Source organism: Rhipicephalus microplus, chromosome 6 (assembly GCF_043290135.1).
Source record: "Rhipicephalus microplus isolate Deutch F79 chromosome 6, USDA_Rmic, whole genome shotgun sequence".
In the NCBI taxonomy this organism is placed as follows: Eukaryota; Metazoa; Arthropoda; class Arachnida; order Ixodida; family Ixodidae; genus Rhipicephalus; species Rhipicephalus microplus.
The window spans coordinates 117,851,372-117,876,913 of NC_134705.1; the positions used below are offsets into that span (position 1 = coordinate 117,851,372).

At 43.7% G+C, this 25,542-nt stretch overlaps 1 protein-coding gene across 1 annotated transcript; it reads right to left on the reverse strand.

The window, feature by feature from the left end:
* Positions 1-2,755: 2,755 nt before the first annotated feature.
* LOC142766000 (uncharacterized) lies at positions 2,756-24,982 on the reverse strand. Its single transcript, XM_075867810.1, has 10 exons — positions 24,889-24,982; positions 22,635-22,717; positions 20,031-20,259; positions 15,264-15,477; positions 14,065-14,242; positions 12,200-12,324; positions 7,346-7,463; positions 6,226-6,399; positions 5,063-5,170; positions 2,756-2,914 (listed from the first exon to the last, which is right to left on the reverse strand). Exons 1-10 carry the CDS (start codon positions 24,920-24,922, stop codon positions 2,774-2,776), a joined length of 1,404 nt encoding a protein of 467 aa, XP_075723925.1. The 5' UTR covers positions 24,923-24,982; the 3' UTR covers positions 2,756-2,773.
* Between the last annotated feature and the right edge of the window lie 560 nt (positions 24,983-25,542).

Genomic DNA, 25,542 nt, shown 5'->3' on the forward strand with positions numbered 1-25,542 from the left:
TGGTGTATGAAACCTTTTCGAACTTGCTTGCACCAACTACGTGGCCTTAAAAATGCAGTAGGGTCTTTCACAAGCAGAGGCATGGCTGTGTGGTATAACACCCGCTTTCCACGCAAAGACCCGTGTTCCCCCTCTAACCCATATATTTTAATAATTTTATTTGAATCATTCTTGATTTTTCGGTCACGCAATGTATCTTTTTCACTCACAACTAACGACACCGATATCTACGCCGGAACTTTTGCATAGCTACCTGTTTAACGCTATCGCGTTAAAATAAGAGAGCGAGTACAAATTTGATCAACATAGAATATCCGACGTATTATCATCGCCGCAAACACAAATCACTGAACACAAACAAAAAGCAATACTCATTGCAACACCAAATAGCTATAAAAAAGTATATTATCTATTATCACTCCATTTTTCTTAACTAGCATTTCTTACTTTTATACATTTGTTGTTCGACCGTTTTTAATTTGGTAGTATAGCATTTGTCAACTATAGATTGTCTTGATCCTTTTATTGTTATTCATAACATGTTCCTTAGTAAATTTTGGAGGTCATCAATATTTTGAAGTTTGTGAATATTTTTTCTGTTCAAATATTCTTTGAATTTTGTGTTAATTTGATCACAGAGTGTTTGTGAACCCTACCTTCTCCTTCTCCTATTATTTCTGTATTTAACATGTCGGAATGTATGAAGCAAATTGTTTTGCTAGTCGTGTAAGGTGAGTGAAAAGGTAGTGTTATTAGTGAGAGATGCGTCTCAAAACCCAGCAGCAATGTCTTAATTGGTGTATGTTCACTATGCCCAGTTTGCTTAAGTGTTATTGAACAAACTGGGCCGGGGGACATTTCTACGACGACGAGGTAACAACGACGCAACGATCTGCCACATTACGAAACCCCTCGGCAAATTGTACCACCTAACGAGAAGACGAGCTAAGAGTTCGACAGCTTTGAAAATACTTTGGCTAACGTAGTGAGGCAGTCTACCACAAGGCTGCCGAATCAAGTAAGGCAGCCGTCATGGTAATTTGCCGCATGCCATTGAAACTGTCGCGACTCTGCTTGAAACAACCTGTACCAAAAAGGTGGCATCCGCGGCTACTGCTCTAGCCAATAGAAATAACGAAGTCTAAAACAGCTCCACGGTAGTCCTGTGAATTGCTAGAGGTCTATAGATTGTGTGTACGTGGTAGACAAGCGAATGCCATCCCGAGAATATTCAGCGACAATCTGTTACAAAAAACAAGCCATTACCTGGTGCCAAGATGTAGAGGGTATCTTAGATAATGAGCTGGCGTGACCATCGGCTCAAGATTCCACCAGCTCAGCACAGAGTGATAAAAAATACAAACCTCACACTGCTCAAAATATACTTGAACACCGACATACGAAGAGGATGTGTTGTGCCCCACCATATATTCAGGCTAACAGTTCCGCATCTGGAACGGTTTTATTACCTAAACTCTACATATCTGAAGTGCCAGTTGATACCAACGCTTCTCTGCATAGCTTAAGAAAATTGGGGTAAACCTGCGGAAGCACAGTGACCTCTGATACTCACGATTCTCCTTCACTTTGTGAGTCTGTCTGCTCCCGAACAGGCTTAAGATCTGAAGGTGTCTCGAGGATCAATTCTGACGAGCAATGGCGGCCGCGTGTGTTCATAAAGAGAAAGCTCTTTGTTGACGATTCGCCATTCTTTATTTTTCTCAACGGTAAACGTTGTATACCGCTTCATATCTTCCTGAGAAGCCACGCAATCGATAATAGCGCTCCTAATACAATATTTAACATCGATGCTTTATTTCGTAACCTTCGGAAAATGTATCGCTCGATAAGCTTGAACCAACACAAGATAGACACGATGCGAACCCAAAACGCATTACTGTGCCGCTGAGTGAAGCTCAAACTTTGGGTGTTGGTTGGTTGGTTGGTTCCTCAACACCTTGGCGCAGCCCGCCTAGGGGAATAGGCCAAGAATGGGACGGTGCCTTGCTTTTTAAATTATTTCACTTGTTGAAAGGGAGGGTCGGATTAATTAGGTAATATAGGAAATAATTTAAAGTTGTCATATTTCTAAAAGAAGAACCTTAAATAAACTTAATAAACACACAAAAAGAAAAAAAGAGTTCTATACATAAACCACTGAAGTTATCTATTTTTAGCATTCAATTCTTTTAGATTCTCGACGCTGACTATGGACGCGGGTCGGTGGCCTGGAAGTGCGCCTGCCAGTTGACTGAAACTCTGACGAGCGCCAGAGAGAAGACGAAAGATGCGATTAATCGATGCCACCCTCCAAAAGGGGTTTCATGAAATGCAGCTGCCACGAAATAAGACGCCACTAAAGTGCCTACATTTTTCCCTGTTCTTTCTTTTGTACCGACAACCATCGAGGAACCTCAGAAGAATCTCATTGCCTAACGCTCATTTTCGGCAATCATGGTCGTCTTAAGCCTTTGGCAGCACCTGGTGAAACGATTCGTCTGCTCACCGGAGGAGAAAGGCACATCTCATTTACTTAAGTATGCGTCGCTAATGTACTTAGACATAGTTAGACAAATAATTGTGGCAGAGGCTGGCTGTGTGTGAGAGAGGGCCGAGAGAAGATGCCGTCATTGGTGCTTACTTAGGTAAAGGGGAAATATCTAGGGGCTATGAACTTGGCGCTCACACATCACTTACACAGCACCAAAAGCACATTCATCGTAAACCTTATACTGATACGTGGCATTAAGGTGACTTCCGCGGTTAATGTTTATTATTTGCTGGCCAGGTAGTCCCGCAGCTTCCGCTCCCTGTCGAAGCTCGAAATGCACGTTCCGGGAGTCATAGAGAAGTGAGTGTTGTACAAGAGCCAGGCGATCTTTGGTGGCAATTTTAGGCTCAACACAGCATCAACCTGTCACAAGAAGTCGCAACAGAAGCAGTCAACATGTAATCAACCATTTTTAGGTTAGTAAGGTTTAGGTAAGTAACGCTTCGTTTATTCAAACCTACATTTGATACAAAATTGCCGTGTAAGGCTGAGTAATTGCCTGACTATAGTTGGAGCCACATCGGGAGCAAAGCAAAACGAGCACATCAGTGTACAATATAAGCGGAAAGTTAACAGTACATATTATTCTACACGGGTTCCAGTGTCAGAAATAATGGTGAGTAGATAACGCGAAAATGTAAACACATCTCGCTATAATGCAATCATAATACAAAAATGCGTACTTTAAATAAAATAAACAGTAAACATATCCTTGCTGAAAGTAGAATGAATAAGTATATAAACAGAGCTCTCATTATATACTATATAGAGTGATCGCGATCACTGGAAATATTACTGGAGTAAAATACCGTCATATATTATTCTACCACCACTACACTCTACTGCAGGGAACGTCTGTCGTGAAATGAACTACCTTGACAATGAGCCAACACAAAAGCATATATATTGTAATGGAATTGCTGGCTGTCAATGTCACCCAAAAATTATTCTAAGAGGCTGCGTACAGTGCTGGGACCTGGAAATTTCGGTCACCAGCTGTTTTATATAAGGTCCCCATAGTTCCCGGGTATCGAGCATTTTCGCCTTCATCGCAAATACTGTAGGAATCGAAAGGAGTGTAAATAACAGGAACCCTGAAAGCAAGGCGACAGCGTGCGTCCTCTTCCCCTTTATTCATTGGGACGTACCCACTATTGTTGCCTTGTGCTATCGTTTGGATACTGTGCCATCTTGTATCGCATCATTGGACCCTATTCTAGCATTTGGCTATGGGTCCAAACAGTTTTTTTATCTATCATGTTGGAATTGGAAAAAAAGTGAAATGAAATGAAAACTGAATGAATGAACGATTCTTTCTTAAGAGTTACATGCCCAGACGCTGCCTGGACTGCGAGCCTTGTTCAGGCTATTTTCCGCAAGGCAAATGGGCGCGACCATTTTGGGCTCTTAAGCCCATGTTTTTGTGTTTTTGCACATCGCGACGGGAATTAATAAGCCCATGAAACATCATATGCACGAACCCAACTGTTTCTGTGCGTATGCGCCTATTCTAACAATGTTCGTTGAGGTGTTCAACATACAAAACACTTAGGTTAACAAGCCACTATGGCGGCCCACAAACACATTCATAAAACGGTCTATATCTAAGCCCTCGCTGCTATCAGGCTTGGTCTAATAATTAAGACAATACTGACACCAGTTTAATTTCAAACTTCCTTAGTACGAAAGTATACAAACTACTAAAAAGTGCGCTTGTTCTTAGGCTGCTTTTCTGTCGCCTAATTGCCTTTTCGGAAGTATATATTTTGTTCAGCAAATGCAGCCTTTGTCCAAATCTCGAGAGCAGTGTTTTCAAAGGTCATTACCGCTTTTGTCACAAGTGGACGCATAACATGATCTGGTCATTTCATCCTTGAAGCGATGACTCAAGTATCCTGGTTTAGCAGCGTCCATTTTTTAAATAGAGAATTTCATGCGTGGAGTAAAATCCAGCAGTTGCAGTGATCCAGTGTTAGCGAATTTCCCCATATGAGATATTATTGTCAGAAAGCATATTTATACCCATTTATTTAATTTATTGAGAGCATGTTTAAGATGACTGTGACACTTCCTGTAATTTCTCAAAGTTTATGTGCCGCATCCGCAGCTGCCATGTCACCGGTAACTATTGCATTTGAGCCACTACTGTGCAAAAAGGTGGTTTGCGTTGCGAAAAAATTATCACAATCTTTTGTGGCATACTTGAAACTCTTCTACATGCGAACATAGCGTTAAAAAAGCAGAATCTTTTTTGCAACACAATGATTTTCCGGTGTTAATTTAAACAGTTGGAATTATTAGTGAACATTCAAATAACCAATTTCTTCGAGTTTGCTCTTTCATCTTCTTAGCTGCATGTATGCATTTCAGTTTTCGAAAAATATCTCAAAAAACAAAGTCACCATATTACTGACTTAGTAATGTTCATCTTGAAATATCTAAATTAAGCATCATAAAAAAAGATCCATCAGCGCATGATCCAAAAACGTCTGCATATGTTCGCAGACTCACCTTCTTTTTTATGGTATCCCAGCTGTCGTAGAAGAAGACATAGTTAGAGATGACTCCCGATTCAACGACGTTGTTAAGAGTTTTCAGTCTCACGTGTGGATCACAGACCTGCGTGTACACGTATAGAGATATTTAATCACTGACTCGGTGGCATTAGCTGACGCCAATTTAAACAGTGACGATGCGTTTAACGCCAATCGGAAACACGCAACTTTTTTGGCGTTCTGTGCAACATCGTTCAAGCGAAAAAAAAAAAACGCATAGGGCGGCGGAAAATCCAGCGTGTCAAAACATGATAACAAGAAACAAAGTGCCTACGCTGTCCGTGGAAGAGCCCGTGATGCGCTTTTATTCGACATTTATGTCAACGTTGTTGGCAATAAATAGTTTTGCTTCTTGTCAATCAAACTCTACATTAATATATGAAATGAACGGACGTCGCCTACTCGATTTCGGCACTAAGCTTCAAAAGAAATCGCAAAGAATTTCGCATTGAAAAAAAAAGAACAACCTTGTCCTATGCGAAATTCAACACGGTGCGGCGTGGAAAAATGTTTTTGTTTGTCGGCAGAAGTTCTCTTTTTCAGAAGTGCATGTTAATTTTCGGTGTGGCATCTCGATGCGAGCGGGCTCATGATGGCGGTTCTTTTTTGTGGAAGTTGCTTGGCATTACGAAATTTCGCTGTGCTATTTCAGCGTAGCCGATAGATAGCGCCATTGTCAATCTTCACTGCACGAAAACTACTACGCTGGCATTTATACAGCGTGGCTTCACTGTACTGAGAACATAACAGACAGTATCGAAACGTGCAAATTCCGATATTCATTTTATGTATGGCAAGATTTACACGGCATAGTATTGGTACACTTGCTCCCTGTTTCAGTAAACTATACGGGCATAGCTCAACCCTTTTAATTTCACGAAAGCTCCTCCTATTAAAGCAGGCCTGCTCCTGCTCACACGCTACGTGAAAGCCTCGAAAAGGGACTCCACTAAACCGGACCAGTTTATACTGCTGCGTTCTATATCATAGCGATATATGACTGAGCATACGTCATGCGAACTGGTCAAACTATAACATATGTGGGGATCACTTTACTATTACAGCGCTTTCATATGCCATCAGCGGCTCGACCGTGTCAAGCAGGCTCTTTACACTTACCTGCTCATATGCGACTTGCGTGTACTGATCGCACGGAGCAAATGGAGCATCCTCTATTGCAGTATGATTATGCGTCAGCTGGTACAGATTGACCCCCATCTCGAACGAAAGGCCCACGTACAGACTGCTTTTCGGGTAATGCTGCGAGTCGAGGAGCAGCTTGGAATGCCTCTCCTGCGAAGGCGATAATGTCCAAGCTGACAGTATCCTTGGAACTGGAACCCGCGTTGGCGGCAGAACTCGTTAGAATGTGTGTAAGGAAGGTACTCGCACAAAAGAAGAATAATTGGAGATCGCCTGGGAACCGTATTATCCACGAATACCAAAAGATGTTCGAGTGCCAGGATTGTTGTTCTCAAATATTTTTTTTCCGCTGTACTGAACTTTGTATAAGAACATATTGCCACCATTGATGAACGAGCCCCTGTGGCTCATACTCGTTTTGGGGCCACGAAGAAGAAGAGAACAATTTGGTTGCTTTTATTCAGGTCTACCCAGCACCTCCATCAGTAATGTCACGAGCAAAACAAGACCTACAGCCAGAAGTTCACCTAAACCGGAGCAATCAAAATGTTCTCTTCTTCTTCGCGGCCCCAAAACGAGTATGAGCCACATTGGCTCGTTCATCAATGGTGGCAATATGGAAACATGGTGAGCCCAGCCTACTTTCCCCTCAATAAAACTAGCAACATAAAAGCTTATAAAAAGTCAGAGCTACAAAAGTGTTCAAGCACAAATGTAGCGACAATCTTAGGCTGAGGCCGAAAAACGTGGCCTCTTCGATCTACCGTTTGAGGCATTGCGTGTTTCATCACATAGACCATTGTGCGCTTGAGGGGAAACCATCGCCACTTGTCTAGTTTCGCCTACCAGTGTGCGTTTGCTCGTCTTCGCTCAAAAAATAAAAACAAAAAAAGATCATGAATACCCCATCCTGAAAGTGCACAGTGCGATCTTCAAAGTGCGCTGGATAGTGCGTGTGCCGTAGGTACTATTTATTCTTGGCAATAATTCACCAAATAAACAGGCGTAATACGACTCTGTAGGACAGATTATATGCTAAAAGTATGATTTTTTGTTGTTATTCATCGGTGGCAAGGCAAATTTTGCGTGTACTCACGATAGAGGAGAAGTTCGTGTTTGTAGTGTTCCAGACGCTCGTCGGTGCGGCGTAGCAGACCTTGTCTCCTATCTGACCCTCTTCACTGGTAACCGCGATCAAGATATCCACGTCGTAGCTGTTTGTCATTGCGATGGTAGGAAAGCAGAAAGAAATAACAGCATATTTGTCAACCTAAAAGTGCTATCGGAAGGAACGCTTGAGTTTGTTTGTTGGTTTGTTTGTTTGTTTGTTTGTTTGTTTGTTTGTGTTCGTGTGCGTGCGTGCGTGCGGGCGCACGCGCGCGCGCGCGCGTGTGTGTGTCTGTGTGTGTGTGTGTGTGTGTGTGTGTGTGTGTGTGTGTGTGTGTGCGTTCGCTTGCGCGTGTGTGTGTGAGAAAGAGAGAGAGAGAGAGAGAGCGTGTTTGACAGATTACGAGATGAACAAAGAACGTTGCTATCGACACATCGAAAACATGCACTGAGCACACTGAGCATCCTCTAACTACAATACAGGAAAGTAAGATCTGAATAACCAATGAGTAATAACGATTCGTCATGCTCCTGATTTAAGCACATTCCGTTTTTTCCGGCTTTGTAACAGAAATGAGAAGAAAAAAAATACAAAACCGGAATCAAACTTTGTGGTCTCATAAATTTAGTGTTTACTGGAATGCTGTTTTAGTTAAGAGGAGTTATGCTTAATGCACCTCAATTTTATGACGGTTCTCTGCCCGAGGTAATTATAAAATTTTGCGTGATGTAATTTAGGGTACCCTAAGAAAAAACAAAATCAAACTTTTTCCGTAATAGTTTGATTGTTTACCGGTACACTGACAGCTATGCGTACTCCTCCTAAATTAATTGTAGGCTCTTTGTCTGGGGTAATAAAAACGTTTTAGATATGTTGTTGAAATACCAGTACGCCACATTTGCCTTCCTAACAGTACACTTATTCTGCTACACCTGTAAATTGCTGCTTCTTGCACGTTTTCTAATTACGTGTATAGTAGTATTTATGCTTTAGGCGGCACTCAATTCATTGTCAAACGTCACAGAGCAATTACAGCTTTTCTACCACGGAAGATTTCGCCTTTTGCTGCTACTTTCTCTGAAATAAATGAGAAGATCAGGCGCTGTAACAAGGCATGGCACAAAATTGACTTGAAGTTTCGTATATAATGATCAATTAATGAAAGAATAAGGGGCCCTACGGACAGACAGCGCTTCAATACATCTATTTTCGGATGCCAGAAGTAACATGTGGAAAAACCTCGGCGTAGGATGTCGCCACCTGTCCTGCGAACAATAGTAAATTCAAGGGAATCAACAGTTCATCGCTAACATAAAAAAAGCGAACTTGAATAAATAAGCTCAAATTGAATCAGGCCGAATATCTTATTATTCTTTGATTGAATTCAAATCGCTGCTGAAGAACACTGTTTAAAAAAATTTGCTGTCTAATTAATTCTTTTTTTTTTTTTGGTAAGACAAACAGTTGTACACTGTCGTTTTTTATGAAAGAGAACACGCGAACGCGTGGCCTGCGCCCTGCGGCGGTTGCCTACAGCACCATATACTAACAGCAAAAGAAAAGACGTTCATTTTCAGCGTCATCTGTTGGCAAAAAAATAACAGCGTATCCACGGAGTGAATAATGGATAGTGGGGCGAAGCATCCGTCCGTCTGTTCGTTCTTGCATCCGTCCATCTGTGCGTGCGTCTGTGTGGCCACCCGTGCGTCCAGCCACCCGTCCGTGCGTGCGTCTGTTCGTGCGTCCGCACGTTCAATTGTGCGTCCATCACTGCTTTCATTCATGCATCCGCTCCTGCGTCCGTCCATGCGTCCATTCATCCGTGCAGACATCCGTGCGTCCATCCTGCATCTGTCTCTGTGTCCGTTCATCCACCTATTCAACACTCCAAGTACCACAATTTCGCATCTTTTCATCATATATTCCTCATATAGAAGCACCGCCATTCAGCGGGCATTTCAAAAACTCAACAAGAGGAGGCACACGCACACTTTCTCACGGCTTGCGCTTCGTGTCTACTTCCCACCTTTAACCACCTCAAGTTCATGGTATATACTAGTTCACTGTATTCATGGCACTGCGGCCCGACGCTCGTTAAACATTTCTAAAACCTAGGAGGTTACGCCTAGCGAGTATAACGTTGCAAACCTTTCTTGTCTTCTATGCGTTGTTGAACAAAAAAAAAATTCGCAGCGTGCGCGTTAACTAAGAGCCGAATTCTCCTGTCTCTCATTCCCCCTGAGCAGCCATTGGCATGTACATTGAGCACTATCTCTTATTGATAAACAACGCACAGAAGAAATCTCTCACCGGCACTACCTTGAAGGTGAAAATGTAATACTTGTTACACACTACTACTGCGGCCACGAGAACGAACGGGTGCCGCCAAAAGTAGGTTTTTCAAGTGATTTTGTTACACCAGATGGTTGTACTCACCTGAAATGTTGTACCAGTTTGCAATAAACTTCCCTGTTTCGCCCCTAAAAATAATAATAGCGAGTTATGACGGGTAGACAAGCGCTGCGAGATTGCACTCGCTCTCTGCTCACGCCTAGCGTAGTCCAATGCCAACGTATCAAATATCAAATGCTGTGCTTGGCTACGGCACAAGCAGCAGTAATCTCCCGATATCACTCACCACGCGCGGAGGAAGGGAACGTAATCTAGCAGCACTTGTCTACCGGCCATGACTCGTTGCATTGCTTGGCAATAGAGGACGCCAAAAGCGAACGTGCTTTCTCCACTCGTCGGTTGATGGTGCTGTAGGCAGCCTCCGCAGAGTGCCGGCCACGCGTTCGCGCATTCCCTTTCATAAAGGACGACCATGTACAGACATAGAAGGCAAAAAAGGAAAAAGGATGGTTGCGACTCTAAACCTGGGTGAATTTCCAAGCTCAATTAAACTTCAAAGAGAAGTCTTACCGGATTCAAAGCTAGAACTAGATATAACCAAGCTTAATTTACAAAGTTTTTCATCAAACGCAGAAAATGTCATTCCCTGATAAATATCCGTGGGATTTTATGGTCTCATCCGTAAGCATTAGTGAACAAATGTGGTCAGCAAACCCATCTTAACGAAGTGCTTTCTTGAACCAGCCTCGAAAGTGAATTCTTCATAATTTAAAGATAGACCGGTCTTTCTCCGAGTCGACGCTGTAACGTTGTCGCATTAAAAATGTCTCGGCATCCGGGCCACTGTAATGCTTTTACTTTTACCATGCTGCACGCCGTTTACATGAAGAGAACAGCGGACTGCAGATCAATAGCGCTCGTACGCACCACACAATGCTAGAGGCTACGGTGACCTCTCTACCCTGATGGTCTGTTCGAAACTTTCTCGACCGATCTACTCGCAAAAGCATCCCTTGATTTCTCCGCATCATGGCATATCGGCAGACTGTCAGGGATTTACGTGACTGACCTGCATTCACCTGACCTGCATTTCCGAAGTAGGCCGATTTCGATCCTTGCTTGCGGAATGGGCCCTGACGCCGCGTTCGCTTTTCGAGGTCGGTAAGTTACAATTGTACGGCGATTTTCGTTGAGAGGGCAAGATCACTCAGAAACGCGTTTGCCAGAGTGTGTAAGCATATTATGGGGCTCCAGCTGGAGTATATGTACTCGTTCAGACCACCCTCGCTCTACCACCGTCACACAGTGGCAGAGCGAGCTGGAGCACTTTCACGCCGCCGAGAGTAGAGGAGATCAACCAAGTGAACTGCTCTCGCCTAAAAAACGTAGTAGGCACGGCACGAGAGGCACGACTCGAAACGCCACATTCATGTGACTTTTCTTAAGTTTTTGTTTCAGCCTATAGGAGTGCGGAGGCAATGGTAGCAACCAGGTGTAGTTCGACGCCGCTGAGGCTGGCCGTATATGCGCCATTTGTACGGTAGCGAGGATGACGGCTAGGAAGAGTACGCCGATGCTTAAGCTGTATGCGTCATTCGACAATTGTACTACATATCTGTGCATTAAAATAACGGCTAACATCTGACTGGCCAATTATATGCGTACTTTTCTGCTGTCCTGCAGAGAATGCCGGGGCTTTGAAAGTTTTCATCCCATGGTATAATTCACTCATCACCCCTCCCCCCCCCCCCCCCCCAATCTGCTTTCCCAAAGCATGCCGCGTTGTAGTGGCACATTGAGTGATCATGCTCTCAGTGACCTGCCAGCCACCCCTCCGTGTACTACAAACTCCTGTTCCCTCAATAAAATTCGTCGCTGAAAAAAAGAAACAAGTGACTGCTTGGGTAAATCTGCACAACTTTCACGGCAGCAGGTACACAGAAGTGTGCAGTGTTTGAATAAGCATATATGGTACGTGTTAATTGTAACAAGATGAAAGGGGAAGTCATTGAAGTTTGTACTAATTGAATGGCTGCAGTAGGCGTGTGTGGAAGCGCTCAGCTAATAAGAAATAGCATTTGTCGATAGCGCTCAGCCAAAAAGAATTAAAACTCATGAATAAAGCAAGCTAGCGTCGGTAGCTAGGGATTCCCTGCGCCTGCTTCCTGATGTCTTAAGTATATCAGCGTAAATAAATCACTATAGGCGGGTTGGATGTGGTGTGATTTGTATGGGTTTGTTCTTGTCTGGTCTGGTGCTTCATAGCTTTAAACAATGACGGTTGATTAAAGTTCTGCATTTAGAAGGACAAAAAAAGTTTCCGTCTTGATTCTACGGAATGACCAATTTCATTACCAAAACGACTTGCGAAGGGCGATAATTTCGTTATTAGGACTTTTGACTGTACACTGAAAAACTATAGCACATCGTTTTGCGGAACGTAATTCTGCAAATCGAACACCTCTAAACAAACGAGCGTGCTGTCCTCACTTTCCAACTTCCTGGAAGTACCGCCGATAATACATTGTCCAGTCAGAAGAGACGTTGACTTGGAATGCGCCAAAGGCCAGGACAATCACACCGTTCGGGTCGCCTCTCTGCAGCGATCTCATTTTCTGCACATGTAAAAAAAAGACGCACGGCGCACGAGTCATTTGCATGTCCAGCTCTGGCTTGGACGTTGCGACGAAAGCAGTAAGTTATGCGACATCATAAACTGTGAATGTCAATGCCACCTAACCAAATCACAAGAAAGAGAGGGCAAGAGCCGTTTACGCCAAAGTATATGGATGCTTTAACTGTTGAATTGTAATTGGGAAAGGATTGCGGAGGAAGAAAAATCAACTTGCCGTAGGTAACAACCGAAGCTTTATAAATTTGACCAGTTTGTTTCCTAATAAAAATAGCTCATTTTTGTAGTTCGTGGCAGTGTGGTTTATGGTAAATGAACTGACGCAGCAGTACACAAGTATATATACTTGAAATCCTAAAGACATTATTTTTTACGGGTGGCAAACCTTGTAATTATAGCGTTACTGTAATAAAATTATTCACTTCGCTAGAGATGTTGAGCTATAGTTCGCAGTACTGTGCACAGTTCAGTAACACTTTAGCCTCTGCTGTACACTCGATGTTGCTATCCTTGCACCGATCTACTTCTTCTTCATTACATTGCCATAGTGCAAGCACCTCATTGTTCGTAATGTTTTGTTGCATAAGGAACGAAGTGTCTTACTCTGAGTTGATTTTGAGTTTCAGAATTTACTGTGGTAGAAAGGCTGCTGATACGTAAATCATTCAATTACCCTGCTTCTCTGTTTTCATTTGAAGAACTTTATATGGCTTCATATATGAGCTGGTGCAAGTTGCGCGTCTCATTTATTTGAAAAGTAAATTCTTTCAAGAAGTTGTTTTTGTTACGGCGGCACCACTATACTACAAATTTTAGCTCCTATTTACTCGCGCTGAGCAAGTAATCAACAATTGAAAGACACCCGAAGTGAATTCGGAGGCTTTTCAGTGTACGCCGTGTTCAGTTTAAACGAACAGCGTACCACAATTCGGGGATTAGAACTGTAATAATACTCCGTGAAATATTTCAAAACTGGGCGTCATTCGTTATGCTTCTTTCGTTGTACAAGTTCTTAGCCGCCAAGTTTTATGGGTCTTGAAGTAGTGAATACCAAAACAAGGATATGAACAATAAGGACACCGTATTAAATGGCTCCAGAAATATTGGCTACCTATGATTATGTAATGTACACTTGAATACACGCCTACAGGCCCGTAGCATTTTGCTTTCATCGAAACAAGACCGCTGCGACTGGGATCGACCTCACGGCCATCCTGTCTGCAGCCTAGTGCCGTAATCGCAAATCCACCGCAATGCACTCGGACAAAACAGCATATAAATGCTCGTTCTGGCAGTGAGTGTGTGTTTTTTTTCATTCATTACCCTGTTCAAAGAGGTGAATTGACCAATTCGCTGGTGTAAATATATGTAGTTAGCTCTACATATAGTAAATTAGATATCGTTGGCAGAGGCGTTCGGCCTGCAGTGGACCTAGGATAGGGGAAGAATTGTTATGAAAATAATAATGACGACACTTTAAGGTGTTTCTTCTTTGAAAACTCAAGAATATGCTTTTGATGAAATAAGAATAATATATTGCCACTTGCTACATTAAGATAGATTTTACCATAGCCAATTAGGCACAAGTATTGTTAATTACCACTAGTGATTTGGTACACTGCACACACAGGAAAATAAATATCAGAAACCTGGCAAAAACAGCGGAAACAAGTAAGAAACGATGGTCCTTGTGCGTGTCGAAATGCATGACCATACTTCTCACCGAAAACGTGCTGGGCAGAACCGCCACGAGATAGGGCATAAGACCTGGCATTGTGATGCAATTTAGGATGCCGTAGTGTTTGATGTTGCTCTTGTTGTACAGTTCGAGCAGTTCAGTGCGGGCCTCCTCCAAGGCAGTCGGCAGTAAGGCTGCCCCAGTTTTTTCGTTGATGCCGTACCTGGGCACAAAGAGGTTCCGCTTGAAGTTTCACTTTATATGCATATGAAAACTTGCAAACTCTAAATCGACTCACTGTGGCTTATCACCATACAGAGTGCAGCTCATTGTGCTCCTGAAGCATAACTGCACTACTCAAAACGCCGCGCCTATTTACCAACTTTCGTACTTATGGCCGCCTATTGCGAAAAAAAAGGCCTAAGCCATTTCTCATGCATGAAAAGTTGGTGTGTGCCTGTATGTTTTTCTCTGTAAAGCTTGTGCGGTTGATTCCGGCATCGAATGAAATGTTCAAGGCACCGCTAGTCTTTATCGAACATTTTGCGTCGCACCAATTTTTGATTTTGATAACGAATAAAAAAGGTAGCCTATATTGTGTCATTGTGACATATAACAGTCGTACGAGAGCCATGTTAAGGAAGACTCAGTGTTCCTCATACATACGCCTGAAAATACTAGAGGGGAAAACCATTTTGTCCTGCTCCTTTCTCCTCCGAAGGCTTTCGGTGCTCATCGGCGTTTTGCATTGCCTCTTGGATCGATGGCCCAGCAAGCTACCTGCACCTCGCCGGGCAGCTTCTCGCACTGCCTCCGTGATGAGCCTACTTTTGACCAAGGAACCACGTCGAGCAATAACATCATAGCATGACGCCATGGTACGTGATGAACTACATTTGGCGATATAATCTACAGGTGTTCTTGTCATATAGATCACCATGCGTGATCACGTCGGAACCGAAACACTTTCTAGAAAAATAATATTTTGTGGTACATGTCGAATGCGTTAAATCAGGCCAGTTGGTTTTCTATGATCAAAAATTATAACAGAGCAAAAAACGATGGAATATCAAACAGAAACAAGCGAGCGCCGACAAACAGCGTTATTATATGTCTGAGTGTTGGTCCATAGCTTTTTCCGCTATCCTGCTTCTTTTTAATCATGAATACTTTGTGTTCAAACTGTCGATGGTATTTTTTGTGGGTTTGTTAAGGTATTTTCCTATCGTCTGATGCTCACTTACCGCATATCAAAGGAAATTCCACCAGTGTAGCCGCCAGACGCTTCTATGGCGCGTGCAAAGTCCTGAAACGCCCCACTGCCATCCGAGGCGTACAGGTGTTTGTTCCTCGATATGACGTGCGTGAAGAAGACGTAAGAGCACACATGCAACTGAGGCAGCAGGATTTGTGCGCTGCCCACGCTGCTCACTGTGCACACGAGGGGCATCTTTGTCGCTGCACAAGATGGCAAAACAGGAGTCACTCACTTCTGCAGGCACCAATGTGTATATTTATGCAATTTCGTTCACATTACACATTTTGGTCTTCCATTTCCGTTGAACGGCGAGTGCGTTTCTGGCCAAAGTGCGAGGGCGAGGCTTAGTTACGTGTAGAAATTTAGGGGATTCATTGTAGGCATAGTGTAAAAAAATTTCTTGCACGTGCTTTACGTGATTTCGGGTATTTCTTTATCAGTGCTTCTTTGTAAAACTAACGCTTCAAATGAAAGTGAGCGGTTGCTCGAGTTGCTGTGTTTCATCAGGTTTGTGCTTTTGTTTATTTTTCACGCTGTGACAATACATTCATATGAATGAGCCCTGTTAACTACGTTCCTGCAGTTTTTTTAGGAGCTTCATGCCCGGTAGATCACGTCAACTATATCTGGTGGAAATTTCTTGCATATTTCAGAAAGAAATACGTGCAGTGACAAAAAAACTGATTTCAGCGCAGAAATCACTGTTAGAGGAGCCTATACCACCGGCTTCCGTTCTATTCGTACAATCCACGTAAGGTTACTACCTCAAATATTGTAACAATTGTCCTCCCTACACCTGGCTCATTAGCCTCCCTATAATATACGTCTGTGTCTTCGTGTAGCATTCGCCCATGAATGTTCATAGAAGCGAGCAAGCAAGCATTTTATGGCGAATACCATCTAATGCATCGACGGCTTTGGAGAACATGGATGTTAGTGCCCGTCTTAAGAAGATCAAAGGCTTGAACAGCATGTAACATTAGCTTCCATCACCGGAAAAGCTCTCACAATTGACAAGATGCGCGGACCATGAGACGTTGCACTACAAGAGTACTGACATGCTTCGACATGCATCCAAACTTTCTATGGCTGATACCATCTAGTGCACTGACGGCATTGGGGAACATGTATGTCCGTGCCTGTCTTTGGAAGCTCATGCAACTTTAGCTCACTTCAACGGAAATACCCTCATGGTTTACAAGATGCGTGGACCATCAGGCATCCCATTAAGCGAGTACTGACATGGCTTGGAGCTATCCCAAGAAGGGCAGTTTCATTTCTATTGTGTGTACTATCAACACTGTCCTTTACAGAACTGAGAGGGACAACACGTATCAAACATTTACTTAAAAGTTTTCTTCAGCAAACTTACATTATCCCAAGTCATGACAGTTCACGGGGCTTCTGAAGTCTGCGCCCTACATGACCCCCGAATCGCGAAAATTGCTGTCAGAGTCTCCAGATGGCAAATAAATCATCGTTGCTTAAGTGAATCACCTGCGACTGACTGCAAAATGACAACTATTGCTAGTATGTGGCGAGTTGCAGTATTACAATCACGTCAGATTTCTGTTTACATGTCAGTTCGAAGCCACCCCATCGATACCAAAACCGAAATAGATTGTTTAGGTTTCCGGTAGTAATAATATATTCATTGCATTGTTTTATGAATGTAATTTGTATGTATGTATCTGTGCATGTATGTATGTATGTATGTATGCATGTATGTATGTATGTATTGTTGAGCCCAATGATATTCTTTCTAAAGCTCTCGACACTTATGTTTTCATTTAAAGCAACGCACCAAAATTCGCGTCAGTACTCCTACAAGAACATTCGGAAAATTCTATTAGTTGAAATGTGCAAGTGAGCAATAAACCAAAATACATAGTCCTGTGAAAGAAACCGGGGGTCATATCATCTCTAAGCGCAACAATTAAGGCCTGTGGACCTTAAAATTCTCTCATGATAAAACGTCTCGTGAGAGTAAAAGTCTGCTGGGCCAAACACTTGATGTATCTGTAGCGAAAGCGGCTTGCAAATATGGCAGAGAGAACTCAGTAACTAAAATCTCCGTGAGCTAGCCTTCCTATAGCATACATCTGTGTCTTCGCGTAACATTCGCCCATGAATGTTCATAGAAGCCAGAAAGCAAGCATTTTATGGCGAATACCGTCTAATGCATCAACGGCTTTGGGGAACATGGATGTTAGTGCCCGTCTTTGGAAGATCCCGCGTTTAAAATAACCCCTTTTGTAGTAAAGGAAAGAAGGGGAAATTAAAGAAATTTTGTCTCTTTGTCAGACTCTATATTAGCAACAACTAATAAACAATGGTCTAAATAATGTATCGGCAATGTTATATCTAGTAAATTTAATCTAAAGAGGTTGAAAGAAAAAACAGAATGAAAAATTACTTGCGCTGGCAAGTAATTTGTAACGCTCTACCACCTGAGCTACAGTGGCAGGTATACCCCATCCACATCATGGGCCTTATATATCTATTCAATCCTGAAAAATTCCAGAGCTTCTAGTAGCCACGACGGCGAGTGTAGAACGCACTTTCTCAGCCAGTGGGCGTCACGTAGCGCGTAATCACATAACAAGCTGGCAGCTGACGGATAATCTCTCGCTGAAACCTGTAGGCATCAAGTCTACCAGAATACACGCCAGAGTAATATAGCGGAGCACGCTACCTGGAACTCCCTATGAATTCTCAAATTCAAAGAATTGCTTTCTCTTCTCTCGACAAATGATGGAAGCAGCTCAAAATTCACTCGTCACAGCCATTGGATTAGCCATTGGCTGAATTGAACATGGAGCGCTCGGTCGTTACAAGGATCACCGTGGGAGGCGGCGACATGTTCACACACACGCTTGCCATCACACTGAAAAACCGCCTATTCAAAGAAAAAAAAATGAACAAAAAGTGCTCATAGTAATGAGGCGCGCGCGACGCACTTGCTTTCTCCATGCCATCCCTCTCTGCTTAGCTTCCAGCGATTTCGTCGGGGCGAGAGAACAGAAAATGCAATTGCAGCATGCGACAAATCTAACTCCGCTGTGTGTGGGCTCGAAAACTTTTTGCAGTAGGGAATTCGCAAGGCAATAGGCTCCTCTAGCAAACGCCCCGCCGCGGTGGTCTAGTGGCTAAGGTACTCGGCTGCTGACCCGCAGGTCGCGGGATCAAATCCCGGCTGCGGCGGCTGCATTTCCAAAGGAGGTGGAAGTGTTGTATACCCGTGTGCTCAGATTGGGGTGCACGTTAAAGAACCCCAGGTGGTCGAAATTTCCGGAGCCCTCCACTACGGCATCTCTCATAATCATATGGTGGTTTTGGGACGTTAAACCCCACATATTGATTGATCGAGCTCCCCCACATATTGATTGATCTATTCTACGGCTAGTTGAAAAAGCGTTGAGGGCTCCGTAAAAAGAACCACTCACCCGGCTGTGAAAATACAAAAAATAAGCAAGCGCAATATTCTCTCCTGATAGTTATTGTCCTTCTTGCGCCCTTCTGTGACGCAGACAGTTCCCGTGACGTCTATAGTGTACACGCTCACTAATGGACATATAAGCGAAATATAAAATGTGGTTTGTCTCCGGCACTGGTTCGCCAAGCAGTCATTCATCTGTTCTTCCTTGTCTCGCACTCGATTAGTCCAAATACGCGAAATATAAAATGTTATTTGTCTCCTGCACTGCTTCGCCAAGCAGTCATTCATCCGTGCTTCCTTGTCTCGAACTCGATTGGTCCAAATACGCGAAATATAAAATGTGATTTGTCTCCTGCACTGCTTCGCCAAGCAGTCATTCATCCGTGCTTCCTTGTCTCGCACTCGATTAGTCCAAATACGCAAAATATAAAATGTGATTTGTCTCCTGCACTGCTTCGCCAAGCAGTCGTTCATCCGTTCTTCCTTGTCTCGCACAAATGTCGTGTGCGATGAACCGATTACATTTCATTTGGTTTGTTGCAACTGCGCAAACGGTGTTAACAGCATGTAGCCGAGAGGCGTGAAATCTCGATAGGCTATAGCGCTTATTGCTGACATTGTTCGCTTGCTTTTAAGTAGTAAGGGGCGAGGAGGATAAAATGTTTGTGTGAACAATAGCGAAGAAAAGGAGAAAACCACCTCCTCGTCTTTCAACGCGGGGCGGTGGAGGGCCCTTGAACATTAGAAAGCAGTCTTGTCCATCGGAATTAAATGAAACGGTATTCGCGGTGAACAGTTAGGTACAGTGCAAACAAAATAGAGAAACATGAAATGCGAGAAATACGGGAAGACTCACCAGAATATCTTCAATTCTTTACACTACACCTGAATGAAGAATGAGTGGCAAGAGAGGGACAGCAAGCTCGGGAAAGGTGTGTACAGAAACTACAACGTGCATAACATAAGAGCACGTCATCTACCGGTGATCACGTAGTTCAGTCACCTCCAAATGCTACAGGAGGATGCTTTGCTATTTTTTCGGCGGTATAAGACAAAAAACACAAAAACAGAGGTACATAAAAAGCGCGCTTTCGCAACTTGTTACGAAACAGTTCTTGGGTCCCCACTTTTTTTGTTTGCCTCTGTCCTTACAAAAGTAGATTTAGACAGACTATAGATTATTGAATTATATTTTTAGACAGTCTAAAGGATGTATCATTGTTTTTTCGAGGATGCGTTCATGCTACTTTGTATACTCGTCCCCACAGCGTCAGAAAAACCGGCTTGGTGCACAATGTCCGGGCAAATACAAACCGATGATTGGAGGTGGAGTAGTAGTCGTAGGCTTATGTGTCGGTCCTCTGGGGGCAACACTTGTATGGTGACCGGGCCCCGGTGTGCCTGGCTTCGTCACGATAGGTCCGGGTCTTATGGTCTTTCCGCCGTGGGTTGGACCGTGCCCCGAGGTCGTCTTCCTGCCAGGCTTGTGACCTCCCCCAGAAGTCGTCTTCCCGCCAGGATTGTGGCCTCCTCCAGAAGTCGTCTGCGATGGATCAACCTTTGTAGAAGCACCACGGCTCTGCACGCCGTGAAGCTTCGAGTCATCTATATAGTTTCGAGTGCCAAAGTCCCCACATCTCGTTCTCGGTCAGAGATACAGGAATGACTCAAAAATTAATCTACAGTGCATTGAACACTGCTCACGGATTGACGTATATTGTGGTGCATACTGACGCATTTACTCGTACGCGCTTGTGCCATGTGTGCAGAGCCCGTCTATAGCACACCATGGACGCTCGAGGAAGCTACAGCTGAAACAAAACAGGAAATGCATGGTGCCAACTGGCACCTAACCTTGTAAGCACATATGCGTGGCTTGTGTGCACGGTAAACGAAATTCATGCACACATTTCTGTGGATGCCGTCTAAGGGGATGTGTATATGAAATTTCCCCATTGTTTCAAGGTGTCGCACTGCGTCATCACGTTTATCATGTTGCCTGCCTTTGTATTATTTGGCAGTTTATGATCTCATGTGCTTCTCATTACCTTGTGCTCTTTCGGCGATTTTTTCTTGTGATCAGTGTCCTCAACAGCGTTTGCTGAAACATGAGCGATGAACGCACTCGACATCGCAGAACAATCAGAAATCCTGTGCCGGCTTCCACTCGTCATCCTAGCGTGATGATGAAACTGTATAGTGTCGTGTTCTGTGTGTAAGCATCCTCCATCCAGCAAGCATGTGCTCGCTAGAGCCGATATCGTCAAGTGCTACCTTGCCCCAGAAATGTAGCCCTAGGTCTTCATTATCAATGGGACACGGGTGTCTGGCCATACGGCGTCTTCCACAGTCAGTGTGGGTGCATGTGAGTGAGTTGAAGTGTGAGAGCGTTCTTCTGTTTGGGTGACATTATGTTTTCATCAGCACTTGCCCTATTGTTCAGTATGTTTATACAGCGCCCGATTCTGACGCGCTGGTAGGGCCCCGAGTTTTTTTTTTCGGGAGTGCAGGCGTGCGCACTTTGAGCGCAGTGTTACTTATTGGCGCAAGGTGACATCATTGTAGATGCACTAGAAAGCGAGGCTTGGTTCTCAAGCCCCCAAACATGGCTCTCTTTTTTTCCTCCTGCCAGGGGCAGCCTGCCTGTCGTTTCGAATTGTTCTGTTTGCTCCTGCCCGTAATTTAAAAAAACGGCAGAATTGCACTCGACTACAACGACTAGCTGAGTGATAGTTGCATTTTTTATGCCATTATCATTGGCAGAAAACAATGCAACTACCATTCAGTTACTGCGTTAATTTCGATGCGATCAGCCTAACGGTGATTAGACAGGAATAATTTCAAACTGAGAAGACACGCCATTCATTTCGACGACACCGCAATCATGAAACCAATTTTCTAGAGAATCATCAGCGCTGGGAAAAGTAGCGAAGAGTTTAAACAAGCTTGCTAACAAGGAGCGTTACCTATTAAGCCTTACAATGCCAATTGTATTATGTTTCATACATTGAATAAAATACCTTAATAAAGCTACTAAAAGCTACCATAGGTGTCCCAATAAGCAGCTATTGCAAATTTCACATGTTATGAAGAAGGTACAGTCACACACATATTATACAACAGCAATTATTTCAATTTATGGTAATTATATTTATGCCTCAAACTGAATTCCACTCAAATTTTTTCTAAAATGCACTGCACAAGAAGAACGAAAACGTTCAGAGTTTGCTCGCAAATTTTCTGAATGCAAAACTGATCAGGGGTTTACAGGGTTAAAAGAGTTTGCTTATCGAGGCGGCATGCGCTAGCGGGCAGCTCGCGCTCCCGTTCACACGGCGCTGAGTTGAAGCGTGGCAGATTGGTCTTATTGGGTATGACATGACGATACTTACAGCGCGAGAACAGAACGACAACAAAGAGACAAGAAGGACACGAGCATTCGTGTCCTTCTTGTCTCTTTGTTGTCGCTCTGTTCTCGTGCTATAAACCGATAGATGGATGGATGGATGTGGCCTGTACCCTTTAGATGTGAGAGGAACGAAGATGGAAAAAAGAAGAAAACAGAGTAAAGCTCAACATAAAAACAAGCAGAAGAAATAGAAATAAATAAAAGAGAGGCAGACAGATAATCGAAACACGAGATGAAGAAAGGAGAGAGAAAAATGTAGAAACAGAGAGGGCACGAAAGACAGAAAGCCAACAAAAACAAAGACAGGTAAACCAAGTGACAAAAACAAAAATAGATACAACAAAAATAAATGCAAATAAACGAGCAAAAAATAAAAAAACGAAGATAAATCAAAAAAGAAGAAAAATATAAACAACGAGGCCACTCGGCTATACGCTTTCTCCATTGTTAGCACCACTAGTTCTTTACGACTTAAGCTTGCGACCAACGCAAGGGTGACTGTTACTCACAGGAGGGGTTTTTCCACCGCCAGATGGATCTACAGCATAGTGAGACTTGTCATCGTTCCCTCCGTCGTTATCGTCGGTCGTTTCTTAAGCAAAGAATAAAGAGGAAAGGGACTTATACAGTCGCCATAGAAATTCCTAGTGTCTTCAATGAAACGAAAATCTAGAGAAAAATGACTCACCCATGCGAAGTGTAAAACGTTGAAACGAAAAAAAATGACCCTACCTGTTCGAAAGGAATCGTTAGGAAATGCGAATGCATTTCATGCGCCGAGAGAGTGTAGCATTAGCGTCATTATCTTCACCGACTTCTGCCATCGTCTTGAGAGAGACCCAGCCAGCCATCCGTCAAGAGTGAGGAACCAGTGGGCGGGAAAGTTGGGCGCCAGCATTCTCGGCTCGGCGTTAGCGTTTCTGAGTGGCGTGTTCACGCGTTTCCGGATGTTCTTGAGAGGCACCCAGCCAGCGAACGGTATGTAGTAAGGCGCGACCGCACGGGAGAGTGGGGCGCAGGCAAGTGAGAGAGCGAACGGCGAGACAAGGAGCGGCGAAGCACTGCACCTACGCCCGCCTACACTCTCTCGCATTACATTCTTCGGTTTCTAGAGGCGAAGATAAGTGCACACGTCAACAGTTGTTGCTATGGGAAAGCAATGGGAGCGGAGAGATAACACCTTCCGGCGCACGGACACCGGGAATGCCTGGCATAGCCCAACTTCAAGATGCACTCGCATTTATAAGGGCGCAAGACCGGAAAGGAATGGGAACACTCTAGCGCTAGCAGCTGATTATTTGACGCACTTCATGAAGCATACAGCATATACACGAAAATAAAAGAACTTCAACAATTTCTTGCTATTTTCATCCATTCATTACTAACGCTTACTTATGTAACTACAGATCGAGAAACTGGTTTTCTTTTTCGGTCAGTGGTAGTGGCTTTTTCCTGTTTTTCTATGTTTACCGCTTTCTTGCCTAATCTATACCACTTAAGAAGTCGGGCAAGTCAAGACGACAGAAGCGTGGCAACCGACCACCTCAGCGACTAAGGGAATAGCCCCACTCTTGCTCTCTGCAACATTCTCTGCAGGTGGTAACAACAGCCGTCCGTCCCATGACGCAAGTCTGTAGAACATGCTCAATGGAGCAGGCTTGCGTGCATCGGCCTTTGAGGAGGAAGTGCTGTTCTAAAGTTGCAACCGATTATAGTGATCTTGTCTGATGAGAGGCTCCGCACTATCATACCTTCGAGTCGTGTAACGCAGCTACAAGCACAGCAATGTAACCCTAATAGATCTGTTGGGCGTTCTAATAGTGCTCCTGAGACTTTCCTTTAAGCACCTGCCAGTCTGTCCGATATGCGTTCGACCTCAAGACAAGTTATAGAACAGACCACATTGCGCGTGCATTGTGTAAAACGTCTGTAGGGCAGCGTGAAAGAAGCCCCACAAATGGTAGACGCAGTCGCTAGCTCATTATTTGTTTTTCCTATTTACTCAGCCACTTAGATCCTGAATACACTCAGGTGCAGAAAACGCGACCGGCTTGTCGGCTCTGCTGCCTATCTTCAGCAGGTAGTGGGATATAGGATGCAAGCAAGGTACGACTGCTGCGTTGTTCGGTTCTTCTGGAGTCGCCGTCACACAGCCGAACTATAAAATGCACAATAGTCATACCCTACTACCACTGTATCTACCAACATGGCTTTATGAAGATTAGTATACCACGCGTATCTTAAGATACGCGACCGACTATGACTGCTCAGTCATGGTGCGCATTGTCTGCCAATAGCGCGTGTTCTCCGTCCACCCTTTGCCGTTTTTTTCCAAGGGCAAATTACTTCACAGAAGCTCCCAGTGCGTTTCATATCTGCTTGAGCAGTTTTGCAGGCATCTTGTCGTGTGTTTTTCCTCACGCATAGAAAACACGACGCGTGAGGCCATGTTATCAATCCGGTTTTTGTACGGAACACTACAGCGATGGCGGGAATGCGCCTATTGTTTCGATATAATTTCTTTCCAATTAGAAACGTATTGGTACACAATCAAGCGCTACATGTGTAAGGTCTCTTAGAGGTGCCCCCACTGGAAACAAATGCAAATCTTTAAATGCCAGGTGGAAAACACGACCTACTGCAAATGTAGCCAGAAAATCTGTCTTCGCGAATCTGTCAAACAAAACTAGTCTCGGGAGCATCAAGTTGAGCCTGAAAATAACAATCGGCACCACTTCGTAAACAAGACAATGGCTTGCTCACCAGCCAAGCTGTTGGAAGAGGACAGAAGCACCATCCCGATGAGTAGGATGAGAAGCAAAACACAGCAAACGGCGAACCAAAATCGCCGATGGTCTCTGTGCGAAAAAGAATGACATAATCCGACGTACTCGATGATAGCGGGGGAACTTAGTCTATAATATAAATACATGCTCCCAATTTCAGTATTTTTCAATTGAGTAATACTTTTTTAGATTAGTGTAAGGGAAATTCACCAAAAGCCATGTCCACAGAATATTACATGCCTCTCGTGCTGAAACTGTACAAGCACACTTCGTGCGCTATCAGCGCAACCAACGTTCCCTTCACTAGAAATACTTACGCCAACCCGAAGTGGTGATTTGGAGTGATTACTCATAACAATTCTCATACAAACAAAGATGATGTCTCTTTTCAATCCGTGCGTACTGTACCAGCACATCTTCATGATAATTTCCCAGGTTGACACTTCTCTTATAACATTAAAAAACTATTTGCGATTACAAAAAAGCTAACTTCGATGCTATCAATCGTGAATTATCTGAATTTACCGACGTCTTTCTGACCAATTTTAACAACCATTCCGTTCAGTCTAACTGGGATATGTTTGCGACCGAAGTTCATCGCCTCACCGTAAAGCACATACCAACCTACACT

Excerpts from the sequence above, each read along its gene's own strand:
- LOC142766000 (XM_075867810.1), bottom strand. The coding sequence starts at position 24,922 with ATGGTGCTTCTGTCCTCTTCCAACAGCTTGGCTG. Across the intron at positions 20,260-22,634 it reads GCGGTGGAAAAACCCCTCCT|ACGACTTCTGGAGGAGGCCA; the intron begins GTGAGTAACAGT and ends GATCCATCGCAG. Across the intron at positions 12,325-14,064 it reads TTCTGCCCAGCACGTTTTCG|AAAATGAGATCGCTGCAGAG; the intron begins GTGAGAAGTATG and ends TTACATGTGCAG.